The sequence below is a fragment of the Jatropha curcas genome, chromosome 2, assembly GCF_041381405.1.
Source record: "Jatropha curcas cultivar XTBG-Jc1 chromosome 2, XTBG_Jcur_1.0, whole genome shotgun sequence".
Lineage (NCBI taxonomy): Eukaryota > Viridiplantae > Streptophyta > Magnoliopsida > Malpighiales > Euphorbiaceae > Jatropha > Jatropha curcas.
In genome coordinates this window covers 67,594-86,446 of record NC_143152.1, presented here as the reverse complement: position 1 = coordinate 86,446, position 18,853 = coordinate 67,594, and the positions used below count along the sequence as shown (strand labels likewise).

General features: G+C 36.5%; 4 protein-coding genes across 8 annotated transcripts; 3 read left to right on the top strand and 1 right to left on the bottom strand.

Moving 5' to 3' along the window:
- The first annotated feature begins 479 nt into the window (after positions 1-479).
- GAUT4 (galacturonosyltransferase 4) lies at positions 480-4,809 on the top strand. Of its 2 annotated transcripts, none has more exons than XM_012226829.4 (9): positions 480-836; positions 927-961; positions 1,055-1,099; positions 1,208-1,313; positions 1,405-1,580; positions 2,202-2,464; positions 2,656-3,013; positions 3,110-3,685; positions 3,967-4,809. In XM_012226829.4, the coding sequence occupies exons 1-9, from the start codon at positions 737-739 to the stop codon at positions 4,240-4,242; spliced, it is 1,935 nt and encodes a 644-aa protein (XP_012082219.1). In that variant the 5' UTR covers positions 480-736; the 3' UTR covers positions 4,243-4,809. The 2 variants fall into 2 exon arrangements, with proteins under 2 accessions (XP_012082219.1, XP_012082218.1); XM_012226828.4 differs by having other exon boundaries at positions 1,390-1,580.
- A 1,044-nt stretch (positions 4,810-5,853) lies between these two features.
- LOC105642126 (cell wall / vacuolar inhibitor of fructosidase 2) lies at positions 5,854-6,635 on the top strand. The gene has a single exon (XM_012226827.4). It carries the CDS (start codon positions 5,988-5,990, stop codon positions 6,507-6,509), a length of 522 nt encoding a protein of 173 aa, XP_012082217.1. The 5' UTR covers positions 5,854-5,987; the 3' UTR covers positions 6,510-6,635.
- A 2,505-nt stretch (positions 6,636-9,140) lies between these two features.
- LOC105642125 (E3 ubiquitin-protein ligase WAV3) lies at positions 9,141-12,968 on the top strand. 2 transcript variants are annotated; one of them, XM_012226825.4, is made up of 3 exons: positions 9,141-9,756; positions 10,220-10,318; positions 11,296-12,968. In XM_012226825.4, exons 1-3 carry the CDS (start codon positions 9,625-9,627, stop codon positions 12,661-12,663), a joined length of 1,599 nt encoding a protein of 532 aa, XP_012082215.1. In that variant the 5' UTR covers positions 9,141-9,624; the 3' UTR covers positions 12,664-12,968. The 2 variants fall into 2 exon arrangements, with proteins under 2 accessions (XP_012082215.1, XP_012082214.1); XM_012226824.4 differs by having other exon boundaries at positions 9,142-9,756; positions 11,293-12,968.
- Positions 12,969-13,364: 396 nt separating this feature from the next.
- Positions 13,365-18,838, bottom strand: SRD2 (snRNA activating complex family protein). Of its 3 annotated transcripts, none has more exons than XM_089717216.1 (14): positions 18,703-18,838; positions 18,195-18,503; positions 18,013-18,071; positions 17,848-17,914; positions 17,651-17,709; positions 17,457-17,544; positions 17,278-17,333; positions 16,514-16,724; positions 15,944-16,032; positions 15,767-15,848; positions 15,208-15,306; positions 14,252-14,377; positions 13,912-14,172; positions 13,365-13,728 (listed from the first exon to the last, which is right to left on the bottom strand). In XM_089717216.1, exons 2-14 carry the CDS (start codon positions 18,339-18,341, stop codon positions 13,444-13,446), a joined length of 1,629 nt encoding a protein of 542 aa, XP_089573342.1. In that variant the 5' UTR covers positions 18,342-18,503; positions 18,703-18,838; the 3' UTR covers positions 13,365-13,443. The 3 variants fall into 3 exon arrangements, with proteins under 3 accessions (XP_089573342.1, XP_089573343.1, XP_089573344.1); XM_089717217.1 differs by having other exon boundaries at positions 15,208-15,303; XM_089717218.1 differs by having other exon boundaries at positions 16,535-16,724.
- Between the last annotated feature and the right edge of the window lie 15 nt (positions 18,839-18,853).

The window sequence follows — 18,853 nt, the reverse complement described above, 5'->3', positions numbered from 1 at the left end:
ACTAAAAAATATTTTTATAAAAATTAAAAATATTTTTCAAATTATTTATTTTTCTTGAAAAATTATTATTACTATTTACAGATGCAATATGAATAAATTTTATAATTTTTGAGTTAAGTGACAGACAGAAAAAGTATATAGGCTGTAAATTTATATATTTAGACCTAACAAAAAAGTCAAATACAGTAACAGTAATAAACGGTGACAATGTAATTTTAGTTGAAAGATACAAACAAATATATTTTAAGTTGCAAGTAGTAATAGTAAAAATAAAAAGGATAAAAGAGGGTAAAATAGACAAGTAGTATTTGAACAGAAAGTAAAATCAATAGGAGGACCCAAAATTCATGTCTCCCGGTCTCAATCTACGACGCGTGGCTTTTTTTTTTTGGGAAAAGCGCGATTCCTTTTCATTAATGAGTTTTAACTTTTAATTAATTGGATTTTCTTTTAAATTAAAACAAATAAAACATCGGCTTATCTGTCAGTCATTCATCATCGCCTTCGCCGCACTCTCTTTCCTCTCTTCTGTGCTGCTTTTGCTCTGCTTCTTCTTCTTCTTCCCTGTTTTTGATCTTGCATCACAATGCTTTTATTAATCGCTGCCTGATCATTTCGAAAGGAAAAGAAAAAAGGGGAATTCCTTTCCTTGAATGGAGGACACTGTTCTCTAGGTGCTTTCCTTCTTCACAAACTGAAATCGAGATTTAATCACAGGAATAACATCGAAAACAAGATGATGCTCAGGAATTTGGTGGTTGGGATGCTATTTGTCACCGTAATTGCTCCGATTGTCCTCTACACTGATAGATTCGCTGCCTTCAAGGCTTCCTCCTGTAACTTGTTCATTCTTTCGTTTCCTCCTTTTCCTTTTGCTTCTTCTGTTCTCTCTTCTTAACTTTTTCTTGTTTATTACGAATCTGCAGCTAGAGCTGAATTTCTTGAAGACGTCACGTCTTTTGTAAGTGCTCTTTTTATTTTTATTTTTTCTACTTTTCCAATAATACGTATATTCTAAATCTCACAATCTGAACAATTTTTACTGTCTTCTCAGACTCTTTCCGGTGATACAAGGGAGCATCTCAATGTGTTACCCCAGGCAATCTTTTTTTCTTTGTTTAATTTTTATTTTAAATTTAAAAGAACTGCTCTTTTTGCCTGTGCTGAATTCCAGATCTCACTCTCCTGTTGAATTCTTTGGCTGCAGGAGGCTGCAGCTCTGAAAGAGCCCATTGGGATTGTATATTCCGATAACTTTACCAATTCAGCTTCAGACAACTTCACCATTCAAATTCTAGATTCATCACCTAAAGGTATGACGTGTATATTTTTTTTTAAAACTTTTTTCTGCGACAAATATGACCAACTTTCACTAATCTATTACGCTAGATTTGCATTTACCAGATACAAGAGAACATAAATCTGCTAGAGTATTGTCCGCCACCGACGATGGACATCAATCCCAAACTGGTAATACCATCAGACAAGTCACTGACACCACTAATCAAGACGGAAGTCAGAATGATGCTGGAGATGCAAAGAAAAAGGACGGAGTGTCGGACAATTCCCCTCGAAATCTGGTACTTCATCAATTTCTTTTTAATTTCCTTTCCATTTATTTTATTTCTGTATTGGATCAAGGGTATGCGTGCTTTGCTCAAAAGTCGTCTCCCTTTTAGGTTTGAAATGTATTTTTCAACTCTTTTCATGACGACCATTTGATTTTGATGTTTGTTTGTGATTTTCAGTATTTTATTTTCCGCTATAAGTCTACTCTTTTCTTGGAAATAGTCATATTCATCTCAAAAGGCTCATAGTTCTTGTCAATTTATCAGATTTAACTCTACTAACTTGAATAGATGCGTAAAGATTATTCCTCTAGTGGGTCACAGTTCCTTGCGATAGAAGTGCAGTCAGAATAACAAATTCTCTCACTTAAGATCGGCTTAAATCTCTGTTGTAAAATTTAGATAAATCTATTGAGTGGATAATGGGGCTGATCAATATTGATTATCCAGTGAAGTTGAGATTCGTTCTTATTATTTTAAGGACATTCATAGTTATTCACGACAATCTATGATTTCAAATTAGTAGGTTGTTTGTTAGATTGCCTTCAGGTCAGAATAGACAAGCGTGGACTGTTATAGAAATTTTAAATACACTGGAGGTCTAAAAAGTTTTTCTTTTTATTTTTTTGCTAGCTTAAGCAGCAATCTGCTCTAATTTCTGGAATGGTCAATGAGAAAGACTCCCCCAAGCCAAAAATTGATAAACAGATATTTCAGACACCTTTTCCAGATGCTCGAGTGCGGCAACTCAGGGATCAACTTATTAGGGCAAGGGTATACCTGTCTCTTCCAGCAACAAAGAACAATCCGCAATTAACAAGGGAGCTTCGATTGCGGATAAAGGAAGTTCAACGTGTACTTGGAGACGCAACTAAAGATTCTGATCTGCCAAAGAAGTAAGTTTCTATTTCAATGCATCACCCTTGCTTGCTAACAAAACTTTTGTTTATTTTTTCCATTTCTTTTCTTTGAATGTTTTATTGTGCGTGCGTGTATTCTGTTTGGTACACAATCTTGCAATTTCTTTAATATCTATGTTAATTTAACTCTCAAATTTTACACATGAATATCGTATTAAATAATGCAGTGCCAATGAGAAATTGAAGGCCATGGATCAATCATTGGCGAAAGGCAAGCAGATGCAGGATGACTGTGCTACTGTGGTTAAGAAGCTTCGGGCTATGCTCCACTCAACTGAAGAGCAGCTCCGAGTGCATAAGAAGCAGTCCATGTTTTTGACCCAATTAACAGCAAAAACACTTCCTAAAGGTCTACATTGTCTTCCACTACGCTTGACTACTGAGTACTATAGCTTGAATTCTTCTGCGCAACAATTTCCAAATCAAGAGAGATTAGAAGACCCTCGGTTGTATCATTATGCATTATTCTCTGATAATGTTCTGGCAGCAGCTGTTGTTGTGAACTCCACAATTACCCATGCTAAGGTTGACAATTTTCTTTCAAAGGCTTATTTATTTATGCTTGGGGTTTGCTTTAGTTGACATCCTCAAACTTATTTGATCGACTTTAATCATTTGCAGGACCCTTCAAAACATGTTTTCCACATTGTTACTGATAGACTCAATTATGCAGCAATGAGAATGTGGTTTCTAGTGAATCCACCAGGCAGAGCCGCTATTCAGGTTCAGAATATTGAAGAGTTTACATGGTTAAATTCAAGTTATAGTCCTGTTCTCAAGCAGTTGGGTTCTCAGTCTATGATAGATTATTACTTTAGGGCTCATCGTGCTAATTCTGATTCTAATTTGAAGTACCGAAACCCAAAGTACTTATCCATCCTGAACCATCTACGCTTTTACCTGCCTGAGATCTTCCCAAAGCTCAACAAAGTGCTGTTCTTAGATGATGATATAGTGGTACAGAAGGATCTTACAGGCCTTTGGTCCCTTGATATGAAGGGTAATGTTAATGGCGCTGTAGAGACTTGTGGTGAGAACTTTCATCGTTTTGATCGATATCTTAACTTCTCAAATCCTCTTATTTCAAAGAATTTTGATCCTCGTGCTTGTGGATGGGCATATGGAATGAATATCTTTGATTTGAAGGAATGGAGGAGACAAAACATCACTGATGTATATCATAATTGGCAGAAGCTGGTAAGTGATGTACTCGAATAAGTGTTTTCATTCTTTTCTTTTTTTTTTTGTGTGAATAATGTGGGATCCAAATATTATTGGAATTCCTAAATTGGTGATAACTAATGCTATGTGGAATTCTGTTTAGAACTTTGGGATATGAATTCATTTGCATTAGTTATTCTTAAAAATGCATGTATGTCACTTAGTAACTCCATCATTTTGTGCTGGAGAATTTTACTTTACTTGCTTTATATTGTTTTACTGTTTCTGGTTGTGAAGCAAGCTCTGTTTATGTGCAGAATCATGACAGAACATTGTGGAAGTTGGGGACCCTTCCACCTGGCCTCATTACTTTCTGGAAATGGACTTATTCCCTTGAACGTTCTTGGCATGTGTTGGGCCTTGGCTATAACCCCAGTTTGAACCAAAGAGAAATTGAACGAGCCGCTGTTATACACTACAATGGCAACATGAAACCATGGCTTGAGATAGGCATACCAAAGTACCGCAACTACTGGTCGAAATATGTAGATTATGATCATGTGTATTTGAGAGAATGCAATATTAACCCCTAGAAGGGACCTCTTGGTACGCCAATCATAGAGCTCCACTGCATGCCTCATGTGGCCAAATATTTTTACAGGTCTGCATCACTCTGTCTAGGTTCTTTTGCTAGGTTGAAGCTTCTAGCTCAATTCTTTCCGTACACAATTTTTTCCTCTCCTTATGGCATGGTAGTTAATTTTGGGACTCTTAATTATATATCTGCAAATTGGCAGTTGTATTTGTAAATGATTGCTGAGTGCTTACATTTTTTTGGCTGTAATATTAGTGTCAACATTCTGTGCATAGTCGTCTCTTAGTGTCACAATTTAAAGACTGCTTCCTCATTTGGCATCTGCTTGCTGAAGATAATGAACCCTGATTTGGTGTTGTCCTTCGCATTCTTGAATAAGAATTTGGTGTTGGCAGCAAATACTGATTTCGCAACTTGGGGCACTATTTTGTATATTATATGCAGTAGAAATAACTAGATGGTTAACTTATAGAAAGTTGATAATTGATGTGTTGTCTTCTCTCTATTTCAAGGATTTGTTTTCAAGTGTTGTTCTATTTTAATGAAAGGAACTATATTTTTGATATCTGTGTTTTGCTGTGCTGAGATTATGGAGGTCCGAATTTTTTCAATCTTATATATGTTGGGGGGCCTTGTGGTTTTTGGAAGAATCCTAGCTACAGGAGCATCAGTGTGTGTTCTTTCCCTAGCTATAGTTATTGATTTGTGGGGTTAGAAGAGCAAAGAGTTGTATAATTAGGACAGCTGCATCAGTAATAACAAATTGGTGGTTGTGGACAGACAGATTGTGTGTGACGGGATTAATTGTAGCCTGTGGACAGGCTGTTGTCCAAACAAAGCAGCTGGTGTTAGGTTAGGTTAACGTTAAAGTTATCTTTATCTTCCAAATTCATGTGGCATGTGTAAGACTCCCATTTCAGATTGGCTATTCTGAATTCTGATTTAGTGAGCTGGTGTTAGGTTAGGTTAACGTTAAAGTTATCTTTATCTTCCAAATTCATGTGGCATGTGTAAGACTCCCATTTCAGATTGGCTATTCTGAATTCTGATTTAGTGAGTCTGAAATTTGTGCAATTGTTGATAAAATTATTTACTGGACCACCACCTTTGTGATTAATTGTTTTGTTTAAAGAAGTATTGATTGCTTACAACGAACTCCTGGAATTTGTTGAATCAATTCTTAAGGTCGAAATTGAAAATTAAAATTAAAAAAGGCAAACGTTCAGACTTTTTTTTGACTGTTATGCAGAAAAGAAAATGTAAGCTTTCCAAATTATGTATTATCAGCAAGACGGTAACTTTTAATGTAGATGAAGATAGTCAAAACCAAAAGCAAAGGGGGTTGCCTATATTTTTCTAACTTCAGCATCATTTTTTTTTGGACACAATCTCCTCTGTCTCTGCTTGCAAAATATTCTAAGACAGACCATGTTAAAACTAACACTATACACCTCAGTCGGGGTTTTGCCTTGGAAGTAAAAACACAATTGGCTTTCTCTTTATTAAAAAATTCCTAATTAAATTCAACTTATTGAGTTAATATCTTTAATTAAATTAATATTTATTATTTATTGGCATTAATAAATGGACAAAATTTCTCTCTTATATGTATTGTAGATATAATATGGTACTGCTTGCACGTGACTTTTGTTTCTGATAATTAATAGCCCAATACGACAGACTTTGCTTGAGAGTCGAGAGTTACAAATTCCTTCACTGGAAATCAAGCTCAGAATCAAGACTATGACTCACTCTCTCTTCTTCCTCTCCGTCTTGCTTCTTCTCACACTCCTCCACAGTCCATCCGATGCCGCCACCAAACTGGTGGACAAGGTCTGCAAACAAACATGGAACTATTCCTTCTGTGTGGAGTCTCTATACTCCGACTCACGCGCCGGACAAGCTGATGAATACACACTTGCCTTCATTTCGGTCGGATTGGCATACACGAATGCGACCGACACCCGAGACCTAATCTCAAAGTTGCTCATCAACAAAGGCAAATCCGAGCCTCTCGAGACATGCTTCCGCGATTACAAGAAGGCCGTTTCGTCTCTTGAAGTTGCTTACAATGATCTCAACTCCGAGACCTTCTTCGTCATCGCTAATTTGACAACCCAAGCCGCTCGCTCCGCTAATCATTGCGAAACGGCTTTCAAGGGAAACGAATGGAGGCCATTGGGAAACCGGAATAAGGATTTAATGGGTCTCTGTGAAATTTGTGGAATTGTTGCAGAGTTATTTACTGGACCAGCACCTTTGTAATTATTGAATTAGTTGTTTTGTTTTGTTTTGTTCTGTTCTGTTCAGTTCTGTTCTGTTCTGCTCTGTAATTGTGAACCATAAAAAAAAAAAATTAAATGAAAGAAGCAAAGCATTGATTTGATTGCATTGACAACAAGTCAACAACTGGAACTTGTTGGATCGATCCTTAAAGCCGAACTGCGGGGGCCCACTCCATGCTTCATGTGATTCTACAGTTTTTTCTCGTATTGATAGAATATACTAATTTTAACGTAGTTTGAAGTCCAAAATCGCATGTATTGATACGCTGTCTGCAAGGCGAGGCCCAACCCAAAATATAATGTCAGACAAGGCCCATGGCCCAATTGAAAATAGCAATGGCCTCTGTTGTTCAATTATATGTCGTTCATTTTTTCAACATTCAAACTCTTGAAAGTTGATACAGTACAGCTTTGGCCTTTTAGATCTTGTAGGTAAGCATGGAAAGTTCTGGTCATAAGCCCTCGTGATTGGGACATCACATTACAGATTTTAAGGAGCAAGTAGCCTTAAATTAAATATTAAACGCTGAATAAAGAATCTTTGATCAAATAAACACAAACAAACCTCAAACAAGACAAAGGCAATGATACAAGCAAGTGTGTTTTTAAGTTTTTAAGAAACAAAACAAGTTTGAAATGGTCAAATAGGATGAGGACTGAAAAGAAAAGTGAGGACAACACTAATAATGAATAGTGATCAAGCTTGCTTTCCTCTTTTACTTCTTTTGATGATCATTCAAAAGCCATTCCACTTGTCAGTCACTAAAGAAGAGATTCTAAAACATCTCAATACTGTCAATGCCACCCTTTATATTCATCTGTCCTTTTCCTACTTGTGGGAAATTGTTCTCTTCTTTTAGTTTCTGTGAATTCATTAGACTTCAATCAACCCATTTTTTCAATTATAACAACATGATTAGACAGAGACATTAGTTGACTAATCTGGGATTAATTAAAACTTATCAGCCTGTAATGGTTGAACAACCCTTTCAAGAACAAACTCAATCCATATTAAAAATTAAATTTGTCTTCAGCTGCAAATCATCAGATTGGTAGGTAGGCTGTAATTGTTTCCATATCACTAATAACTCCCTTGCTATTAGTTAGATTGTCTAATCAGAATCAACATCGAGTTCTTATATGTTAGACAGTCTTCTGATGTGTAATGGACCATATTCAGTGCACATCCATGCATTAATTATATTTCTAGAACAAACAAGCTTATACCATTGATCATATATATACATTAACAACCAAAAGCCAAATATTTTAGACAAACCAATCCTAAAATGAGGCTGAATGTTGCTTTCTTGGTTGTTAGACGTTCAAACCTAAAGATTTCCGTTATCTGTATATATATTTTTTGTGGTAAAAATTATTATCAAGGTGCAGGGAACTCGAAACCTTTTTGAAGGGGGAGCTGGCTAATTATTTTTATGGACATAAGCAAGTTGAAATTAAGCATGTGGCTAAGATGCTGAGATGGAATACAATGAGTGAAAGCAAATTTTTGTTTTTCTTTTTTTTCCCTAAAAGCCAAAGGCCCCAAGCCATCATAGAGTTTGATCTCTTTTGCTCAACTTGAAGTTCTTTAAATTCAAATCTAACGGTCTTTTCTTTACTTCTTCTCCTACTTTTCTCAAGAAATTTGGACTTGGCAGCATTTTGGCTGAAAAATGTGGCACTAAAGTGTCATCAAAGGAGGGAAAAATCTAGTTTTGAACAATTAATAGACAGATCTAAACAGCAAACATAGTTAATATTGACAGCCAAGTGAGCAGAGATGGGTATAGAAATACAAATACAAATTTGGAAGGGAAGTGATGGGTAAAATATTAGCCGCACGTTGGATTTGGGGTAATACAAAGGATAATAGAAGAGAGTGGACAGCGTCACAGTGGAGGGACATGTAAAAACAAATTTTAGTCAGGTTGGTCCCCTCTGGCCCTCTCCTCACCTTTCCCTTCTTCGTACTGTTACTCTCCATCTAATATTTGCGTTTTTGCCTTTCTTGTCCTTCTATTTATCATTTGTTATTATGTTGAGCTTCTAATTTTACGGTGTTCAATTAAGTAGATTCATTCAGTTTTAATATTTTTGTATACAATTCGCGTTTTGGTTACATTAAATCTACTTGTGTTATGTGCATTATTTTTTGAAATTCTTCAACAAAAAATTCTACTATTTTTGGTAAATAGTTTTAGAAAACACTATTTTGGTAAAGATTTTACAGAACACTGTCATACACCCAAAAAGATGGTAGACTTACCTTTATTTTTCTTTTTGGCAATGGAATCAGTTTAAGACACCATCCCAATAACAAGTAATTCCCTTTATTATCATTCTCTACCTACAGATATAAAGCAAAAGCACAAATGGGATTTTGAATCTGTGTTTAAAAAAATGATTGCAGATAAAATTAGTATTAAACAATGTTTTACATTAAAATAAAAACAGAAGAATATGACAGTGTATGGCAGCAGAAAACTGAAGTTTTCAGTTAAATCCAAGAAAGGAAAACGTAATCGAGTAATATAATAAAGAATAGAAAAAGGATAAAAAGAAAAAGAAAAAGACCATAAAATAATAAAGAAGGCAGAGAAAGAAAGAAAGGAAAGAAAGAAAGAGAGAGGAGGTAGTAAAAACCAAAAAGTAGTTTCGAAGGGTATTATTCAACTTCTAGTGAGAGAGTAAAGCAGCAGCAGTAGTAATAGCATATGAATATGTTATGTTATATGATAGGAGAGTGAGGGACTGAAGCCTGAAGGCCAGACTTTTGAAAGGGATAGAGAGTGTCACAGTGAGTGCTATAAATATTAAATTAAATTAAATCAAACTTGAAGTGCGAAAGATCAGAGAAGGAACGGAAGAGAAGAGAAAAGAAAGGATTAGAATTCAAAAAAAAAAAAAAAAAGAAAAGAAAAGCAAGCGGCAAGTGCTGAAGAAATTGCAGAACCTTGTCTGCACTTTTTTCAGCTCCTTATATGTCACTCACTCTCTAGGCTTCTTCTATTCCTTTCTTCATAGGATAAAGAAATAAAATTTGAAGAAGGAGGAGAAGAAGAAGAAGAAGAAGAAGAAGAAGAAGAAGAGAAATGGGGGTGGGAGAAGCGTCCTCAAAGCTTAAAAAGGCAGCTAGGAAAATGGTGGTTGCTGCCTGCGCTTCCTTCTCCTCTAGAAAGCCTCCTGCTCTTGGGGATCCCCTTTCCATTGACAACTCCATCAATGTAAGTCTTTCTTTTCTTTGTCAATATATATATATATATATATAATCCAAGATTGGAGTTAGACAGTATAGCATTCATTCTTTCTTGTTTTTCTTAATTTCCCAATACTATCTCATTTCTGGTTATTTCCCCTGTTTCTTTACCAAAAGCTTAAAGATTTCTCTTCTTAAGAAATCAATCAATCAGTCATTAACGAAGCAATCCAGAAAGACAAATTTCCCTTTTCATTTCTCTTCACTTCAACAGTCCCAACTTTACTCTCATTCCCTTCCCCACTTCTTTTCCTCTCCGTTTCCTTTTCTTTTTAATTTCCTTAGTAAAGCTTATGATATTGATTGATGATAACCAATTTTTTCTTGATTTCTTGCGAAATTAAAAACCCATTATCATTTTGTGTAAAAATATGAATGAAAGACTAAGAAAGGGCTAACATCTGTAAACTAAATTATGATTGTCAATGCAGGGGTCGGATTCTACGGTTATTTCTCCTACAAAGCCAAAGAATACCTTAGAGGAAACAGAATCCACCGCCATCGACAATGACAATAGCGTGGCTTCTAAGGTAGGCTAGGTTTGGCTTCAGAATTCAAAAAGATAAAAAATTATCTGTGATTTTTAATTGGAAGCATTCAGAGCCGTTGCATTTACTTTTGGAATCCAATGTTCCTCAACTCTCAACAGTTTCATGTTTATTTGTGCTATGCTTTTGCCTCTTTTGTCCATTTCTAATTTGAATATTTATATCTGATAATTCAAATTTCAAGTTTCAAATCCGCCATACTTGAGAACGCCAAAAAGGTCGACACCAATCATTTTAGGTATGAACAGAAATTGCAGTTCTCATATAGTTTACTCTTTAATTAAGCATATAATGCCACATTACAAATTCCCATCATGACATATCCTACTGCTTAAGGTCCCCTCTACGCACCAGGTATTATGCCATCACATGATTTCATGTCTCTGTTAACAACTTCAAATAATTTTGTTCCCCCTTTCCTACTGTCTTATTTTCAGTTCGATTTTAAATCTTGGCTTGAGAGATTTGAGTTTCAAGATTTCCTGACCTAGTTCGCTTTAAAATCAACAGCCTTATCTAAGTATCACGATGTTGCTAAATCATTCACAATAATGACCCTATTTGTCAAACCGCAGCTAACTTTGTTTTTCTTTCATTTAAAAGTTTGTATCTTTTATGCTGTAATTAATAATAATTGTTCGGTTGCAATGGTTGCTATTTAACAATAATAACATACATGAACCTTCTAGAGTACTTTCTAACATTCACGCAGCATAGAGCAGCAATTGGATGTAGATCAAATTCTGATGTGTGTAATTCTCAAGTTGGCCATGTAGGACATCTAGATCTCCCATGGTTTTTTAGTTATACTTCTCCAAGAGCTTCACAGGGCAATAGCAGTAACTGATGCAGTTGCTGCTGATTTAACACATTTTTTGAAGCATGTTCACGAGTCACGAGGGGTTCTTAGTTGGGTAATGTATCTAATCCTTTTGATGTTGCTTCATTTTGTGCAGCAGAACTTGTGCGCAATATGCCTGGAAGCTCTGACTTACAGCACGGGGAACAGCCCGGGCCAGGCTATATTCACAGCTCAGTGCTCTCATGCATTCCACTTTGCTTGCATCTCATCCAATGTGCGTCATGGTAGTGTCACCTGCCCCATCTGCCGTGCCCATTGGACCCAGCTCCCCCGCAACCTAAACCCACCTTGTTCTCTCCAAAATGACCCCATTTTTCGAATCCTTGATGACTCCATTGCCACTTTCAGGGTTCATAGACGCTCCTTTCTACGGTCTGCTCGTTACAATGACGATGACCCTATTGAGCCTGATGACACCTCCAATCATCCACGCCTTGACTTCTCTCTCGTGCCCATACCACCAACAATCTTTCGTCATCCATACACACAACGAACTAGTCATGGCTCACACTACAACCCTCCCCATCACATAACAGCCTTCTCCCCTTCAATATTTTACCCTCCATCTCCTTACACATGCTCCTCCTCAAATAGAAGACCTGCTGCTGCCTATCTCTCTGTAAAATCAACACATCAAAGAGCAAAAGACTTGGTTCTGGTTGCAAGCCCCAATGGAGCGCATTTGAGACTTCTCAAGCAGTCCATGGCATTAGTGGTATTTTCTCTCCGCTCCATTGATCGTCTGGCTATTGTGACTTACTCTTCCTCTGCAGCCCGTGTCTTCCCATTGAGACGCATGACATCATATGGCAAGCGCACAGCCCTGCAAGTAATTGATCGTCTTTTCTTTATGGGACAAGCAGATCCTTCTGAAGGACTCAAGAAAGGGATAAAGATACTTGAAGATCGTGCACACAAGAATCCGGACTCATGTATCTTGCATCTCTCTGATAGTCCTACAAGATCATACCATGCTACAAACTTGCAGTTCCCCATTCCAATCCATCGGTTTCATGTGGGATTTGGTTTTGGGACTTCTAATGGATTTGTCATGCATGAATTTGAAGAGTTCTTGGTGAGACTGCTCGGAGGCATGATCAGAGATGTCCAACTGAGAATCGGGGAAGAAGGCAGGATTATAAGGCTTGGAGAGCTAAGATGTAACGAAGAAAGGAGAGTGTTATTGAACATGGGTGATCGTGGACATGTCTGCGTGGGATACAGCTATGTTGAGGAAGGAGCTGATGAGTGCACCAGAACAGGGGAAATTGTCCTAAGTTTAGGAGATAAAAGGGACGAAGAGGACGCCAGCATAGATGTTGCAGCTGCAGCTGCAGCTGCAGCAGTAGCAGGGAGAGACGCCAACATTATTGGTGGAAGAACTAGCAGCGTTGAGAGTTGGGACTACCATGATCCTTACATGGCTAGAAGATGGGCTAAGCACTTGCATGGTTATAGAATTTGATTCGAGCAACCAAAAAGTTCCACCGTAAATTACATTTATTTGTTTATACATCAATCTTGATCCACAAGAGTCATTCCATTTTTTTTAGCAACTGGGAAGAAGGGAATCAAACTGAGTCGATGCTTAGCGCTAGACTATGCCTGTTTGTGACATTCTCTGTGAGCTTCCTATTCCAAATGATTTAATTAAGCACCTATGCTTAAACGGAGGCAGAAAAGTATGTTCAAACGAGAGTGTGCTTTAACAGAATTTACAAATGTAGTTAAAATAGTTGTACAATTATACCTCATGCTTTACTGCCCAAATCCATTGCCATTTTCTACTATGCATCGACTGCTATATTTGAAGTAGAAAATGTTCAGCGTGCATTTTCACACAAATGCATACCTACGTCAGCCAGCGCAATGCCCTTCATAACACTGCAAACAGTCGTCCGCATGGAGTGCGAGGACTACATTGAAAGCACTATTTTAAGATATGGGAAAAAGAAAAGCAGCTTCAAATAGCCATTTAATTGTTATGGGGGTAGCTTTTATGGTGTCAAATTCACCTCAAAATGATTTTTAATAACTTCTAATTCTAACATGTTCAATAGTGTTCTTAACAAGGGCTCACAACAATGCCAGATAGCAGGATTCAGAACTTTGGTGCTCAATAGCCTTTAGTATTTGAAATCAAAGCGTTTATCACTGCAATTAAAATTGTGATAAATCAACCGCTCATTCACTACAATAAATGACTACATTACAAAAATGTAGATCTAACATGTCATTGAAGCCATTAGTCATGCAAATAATCATATGTTGAGAAGTCACTATACAGAAGAGATCCATTCTCTGAGTAGTGAAGGAGGTAATAGCAATCATTACAGAAATAGCAAGGGTTACACGGGGTCCACTTATCATCCACTGTCATCTTTGTAGCCCTGAAGATTTTGCAGACATTACATTTCTGCATTCGCATTTTCAGTTGGAAAATTACTATTGGATAAGCTGCCCGGTTTTGTACATCCTCAGGATGAATCAATCTCATATCTCTGATAACAAAGGTATGCTTGCAGTCTCCCTGTACCAAGTAATTTCCAAACAAAAGGAATTGAATAAAGATGCTTCATCATGTAAATTCAAGAATCACCATCAGCTCATGTCAAATACATGAATTTGAGATGATGAAACTTAAAAAATTGAGTCAACTAAATGTCATAGTTACTTTATTTCTAACCAAGAATATGTGCAGGTGAAACTGTACCTGGTGGCAAAACAGGTAACCAGCACCAAGACGAAATCTCAGGTCACAAAACCGTGTTTTCTGCATGTCTGCACGTCTGAATTGAGGCAAATGCGAGGTTGTTGCCTCCCCCACCACTGCTTTCTGCTTTTGATGCAATTCACCACTTATGATACACTCCCATTTTCTAAGAGCATCATCCTTCGAGTTTCTAAGCCAATCAAATATGGGATCACTATAGTCTATTGCAGATGGATTCCTCATATCATTGTAAAACACATCCTACACAATTGCGCTTTCTGTTACACAAAAGCCAAACTATCTCCGTTATAAAACCAAATGAGCAAATAGAACAACTTACTTCTATGAGAAAATATCCAGACGGGTCATGCTGCCCAGCTTTTTGCATCACCTGGTCTGTCATGCAATAAATTTTGTCCCTCATTTCAGTTAGTGTTTGCCTTCCTAGCACCAAGAACTCTTGTATCTACAGAACATCTCCAAATGATGTCAATAGAGTACATGGAAAGAGGCAAATTGGGCCCTAATATTGACAAAGAACAGAAAAAGGAGGAATTGGAGGGAAAGGAAGAAGTAAAAGAAAGGGAAATATACAGAGAGAGAGAAAGAAATGTGTGTTCCGCTATCGCTTATGGATTCTATTACAATAGCAGCTTATATATGTGACCAGTACATTATGATGCATCAGCAACGAACTAATTGTAGTTTAGTTAGATCCCATTTTTAGCTTTAGGATCTGAAGTTAGTCCCTTCCCAACCTCCACAAACAAATAAATCACAAGAATTTTCAGAAGGGACAGCTGCATTTTTTAACTTTTAAGGGTATAAAGTTTTATTGCGCCTGTTCCATGGGCTCACAAATTATTTCATAAAGTTAGCTCACCAAAAAACAAGGGAGATCTGTAGTTAAAACAGTAACAGCCATAAGGTAAAGTGTAACATCTGGAAATAGGCCATGACACACAATATCACCTGTGATTTTCAAATATCTGCTTAAAAACACCTCTAACATAATGGTAAGCAAAAATCCGATACACAATGATCATCGTGTATAACACTACAAACTTCTTAAAAAAAGCCATACAAAGAAGAATACTTTCAAAATTATGAAACCCTAATGCCCTATATAAATAACATGCATTCATGCACCTTTGCTTATAAACTTCAGGAAACTATTTGGAAGTCCAAGTAATTTGTACAATATGACAGAATCATCTTGATCTTGACTTATAGCCAACAAAAATTACCCAAGAGAAAAATAATTTATTTATAAGACACCAGGATATAACTGTATACCTTTAGCCAGTTACGCACATTGTGGTAAACCTCAATACAAAGAACAACCTCTGGATACTGCACCGCTATGTGTTCTTGAACGTTTGAGGGCTTCAGCTGCTTTTAATTTAACAGAGAAAAAAAGGAAATAAAAGATGAACGAAGTATAAATAAGAACTTTTCAGCAATATGAATGATCTTAAGCATTATGAATCATAGATAAACAAATTAGACTATGGTATTGGTGAGCTGTCCAATTCCATCCTTTTCTTTAGAGCATATTCTAGAATTAAAGTGACAAAATCTTATCAATAACGTCCACCATAACTCCCAACACGTCTTAAGTCTCATCCTAAAATCTAATCGTCAACACCTCCAATGTGAGCTGACAAATCAAGCATAGCTACCAGCACTAGCAATGGCCTACCACCAACAACCTGGCATGAACATTGCAATCAAGGAATCAAGTACTGCCTCATTCTCATTACAACCTACCCTTTGTTCTTATCCAAATCCAAAGAAACCCTTGGAGGGTGTATATGTATATGGAAAAGAAAAAGACAGACAATTCTTGGACAACCTGTTTCCCATTCGTAAACTTGAGGTACTTCATTGCTTCAGTTCTCTCTGAGGACATAATAACACCCTTACTGATCTTGCAACTGCAATGGTACCAAAATAAGAGGTAGCAATAAAAACAAAATCAGAAGAAATGCATATATTATACAGAGTTGAAAACTCATATTCTAATACAAACTTTAGTGAATGCAGTCTGGCAGCTGCTTTGTCTTCATCCTGCTTTTGTTTGATTTTCAACAGTTCATCCACCTTTTTAAGGCAACTCTCCTGAACATACAAGAATAATAGTTTCATTAAATACACCAAAGCATTTATGATATGCTCACCATAAATGAGGGTCATCTTAGAAAAAGGTTCTGCCTAACATATTCTCAATTGCAATGCATTACCCATGTAATAGATTTGCTAGGATTTTTCCTTAGTCTTCCTAACTACAGCTAATTTAATTCCAAACAAGTGCATCAAAGATTAGTCGTAATATCATGTTTCTTGTCATCTCCAAGAAAATTACTAAGGTGGGCAGGAATACCAAGTGTTTTCAGCAAAAAAAGAAAATTAGATTATGTATTTTTAGTAATATGAGCAGAAACATGATTGACTGAAAAACTATACAAAAAAAAAAAAAAAAAAAAGAAACCAAGTTGATAATTTATATAGCATTCTAATTGGGTGTTGTTTCAATAAAAAAGAAATATATTAGCAGCAACCACAAAAAGGTCAAAATTGAATTTAGTGGGAGGTAAAATACGTCAATCGAGTGCGTATTTGCCTTGCTTCCTTTTTGCTTCCTTAAATTGTTGTTGATAATAGTATTACAGTTGTTTCCAGTATGAGATCCATCTGATGGTTTCAAAGACCTTTTCCTCATCCTTGATTTATTGTCATCAATAGTTCCATCACAACAGGTTCTTCCATTTAATGGTTCCAAAGCAGCTGAAGGATCCTCTCCTCTTCCTGTCCTGAAAGCAAAAGTAAATACATTTAGCAAAGAATAGGGCAAACTTGAAAGGTAGATATAATATTGTAAAGGACCTATATTTCCAAACAGGGAAAAGATCCTTGATTGCAGAAGAGGCAAAGCAATAGAAGGTAAATAAAATTCACTGATACAATTCAAAAGTTGTGAAGCAAGCTAAAACGACCTAGTTAGGTGGGTTATTGTCATTTTATTTCAAATTGACAACCTCAATCTTCATTGGCATGTAAGAAACAATGGAAATCAAGAGAGCTTTCACTTTTTTTTTTTTTTTTTTTTGTTTCTCTCTCCAATGGATGGGAATGAATGAGTGTACTAATCAAGCAGTATGCTGAACCTGATAAGATGAAATGGCAACTATATACATACATTGAGAAATCAAGAAGTATCTGATCTTGAATACAGCAGATATAAACCTGCAACGTAAAATGAGTATGGATGATTGGAAGCCTAAGGCAGAGAATGGAATTTTGATATCTTAATCGGTATGCAAACAGAGAATGCTTGTAAAAGCACAATTTAACTACAGTGCTCACCTTGCATTCAAGTGCTCTTCAGATGACGGAGAGAAATTTACATTTTTGTTCTGATCCTGCAGTCAGTTGAATTTCTTATTATCTTATTCCAAGATATTTCATCCAAAATTCAAGTACAAACATACTCCATAATGAATAAATTATTCCGAAATTAGAAGAAAAAGTTAAAATCAGCATACATTAGGAGTATCCTTGAAGGCCTTCTCTACCAAGTCTTCGTCAGTGAAGATTTTAAGCTCATCGACACAGCGACCAATTAAATTTTTGCTATTAATCAATATTTTGTAAATAGAAACTTAGGCATGCAGGAAAAATTGAAAAAAAAAAAAAAAGAACACATACGCTAAAAGCACAATTTAACTACACTGTTCACCTTGCATTCAAGTGCTCTTCAGATGATGACAGAGAGGAACTTACATTTTTGTTCTGATCCTGCAGTCAATAACCATGAGACGTTCATTGAATTTCTTATTATCTTAATCCAAGATATTTCATTCCGAAACCACGTGCAAACATACTCCATAATAAATAAATTATATCAAAATCAGAAGAAAAAAAAAATCAACATACATTAGTAGTATCCTTCAAGGCCATCTCCACCAAATCTTCATCAGTGAAAATTTTAAGTTCATCTACACTGCGACCAATTAAATTTTTGAAATCGATCAATATTTTGTAAAAAGAAGAATGGCATGCAGGAGAAGTTGAAAAAAAGAAAAAGAAAAAAACACATACGAAATATCATCGTCATTGGGAAGTGAAGAAGGATCCAAACATAGCTCAGCCTTCAAATCCTATGTAAATTCATCAGGCAAGTAAATTGATTAATTAATTTAAATGTAAAGTGGTAGTAATGGTCTTGGAAATTCATGAGATACAAATGCAGAGAGAGAGAGAGAGAGAGAGAAGTGAAGAACCTGAAGTTCATGGAGAAGAGCGGACTCAAATTCAGGAACCCTAGTAAGAGGACCGACGAAGTTAGGAACGTAAATAGGTCCCCCGCGAGCTACCGATACATTAGTCTCGCTGTCCCCTTCTCCACCACTCGAATTTAACGTCTCCATTTGTAGCTTTCTTCTAACTCCACTTCCCAGTAAAAGAAATAGAACGATATAGCTGTTGAAAAGAAGGGAAATTGGAGGGAACCAAGGAATGTTTCTCTCTCTGCGATGTGCAAAGCAAAGGCTTCAAAGCCGCCTTTTCTACAGTTCTGCCTTTATGTTTTTCTACAAAAAAAAAAAATGCAAAATATACAAAAATAAATACGGTGCCGTTAAGCGAAATACAACGACCTTATTAAACGGGCCAAGTGGCCCAAGTCCATTGATCGCGGATGCCCGAAGTTAAACATTTAAACCAAAACCAATCTTTTCAAGCTTTTAAGCGATATAGAAAGAAAGTCAATTAGTCAAAAAAAAGGCTCGCCTTTCTAGTTTCACGTTTAACCCATTGGAGTAGTGGAGAAGCAAGTTGACGGTAGAGTACAGTTAATTGGGGTGCTCTTCTTCAACTCCGGGAATCGGGAAATTGGGATATCATTACAAGACCGCGCACTCCAATCGTTGGTGGTTGGTGG

What these genes read in the sequence shown, in the direction of transcription:
- GAUT4 (XM_012226828.4), top strand. Translation starts at nt 737, where the DNA reads ATGATGCTCAGGAATTTGGTGGTTGGGATGCTATTTGTCACCGTAATT. An exon ending in TCTAGATTCATCACCTAAAG is followed by an intron (nt 1,314 to 1,389) that starts GTATGACGTGTA and finishes CTATTACGCTAG; the next exon opens with ATTTGCATTTACCAGATACA. An exon ending in CCACAATTACCCATGCTAAG is followed by an intron (nt 3,014 to 3,109) that starts GTTGACAATTTT and finishes AATCATTTGCAG; the next exon opens with GACCCTTCAAAACATGTTTT.
- LOC105642126 (XM_012226827.4), top strand. Translation starts at nt 5,988, where the DNA reads ATGACTCACTCTCTCTTCTTCCTCTCCGTCTTGCTTCTTCTCACACTC.
- LOC105642125 (XM_012226824.4), top strand. Translation starts at nt 9,625, where the DNA reads ATGGGGGTGGGAGAAGCGTCCTCAAAGCTTAAAAAGGCAGCTAGGAAA. An exon ending in CCATTGACAACTCCATCAAT is followed by an intron (nt 9,757 to 10,219) that starts GTAAGTCTTTCT and finishes TTGTCAATGCAG; the next exon opens with GGGTCGGATTCTACGGTTAT. An exon ending in ACAATAGCGTGGCTTCTAAG is followed by an intron (nt 10,319 to 11,292) that starts GTAGGCTAGGTT and finishes CATTTTGTGCAG; the next exon opens with CAGAACTTGTGCGCAATATG.
- SRD2 (XM_089717216.1), bottom strand. Translation starts at nt 18,341, where the DNA reads ATGGAGACGTTAAATTCGAGTGGTGGAGAAGGGGACAGCGAGACTAAT. An exon ending in AGTTTACGAATGGGAAACAG is followed by an intron (nt 15,307 to 15,766) that starts GTTGTCCAAGAA and finishes TTAAATTAAAAG; the next exon opens with CAGCTGAAGCCCTCAAACGT. An exon ending in CTGGATATTTTCTCATAGAA is followed by an intron (nt 14,173 to 14,251) that starts GTAAGTTGTTCT and finishes GCAATTGTGTAG; the next exon opens with GATGTGTTTTACAATGATAT.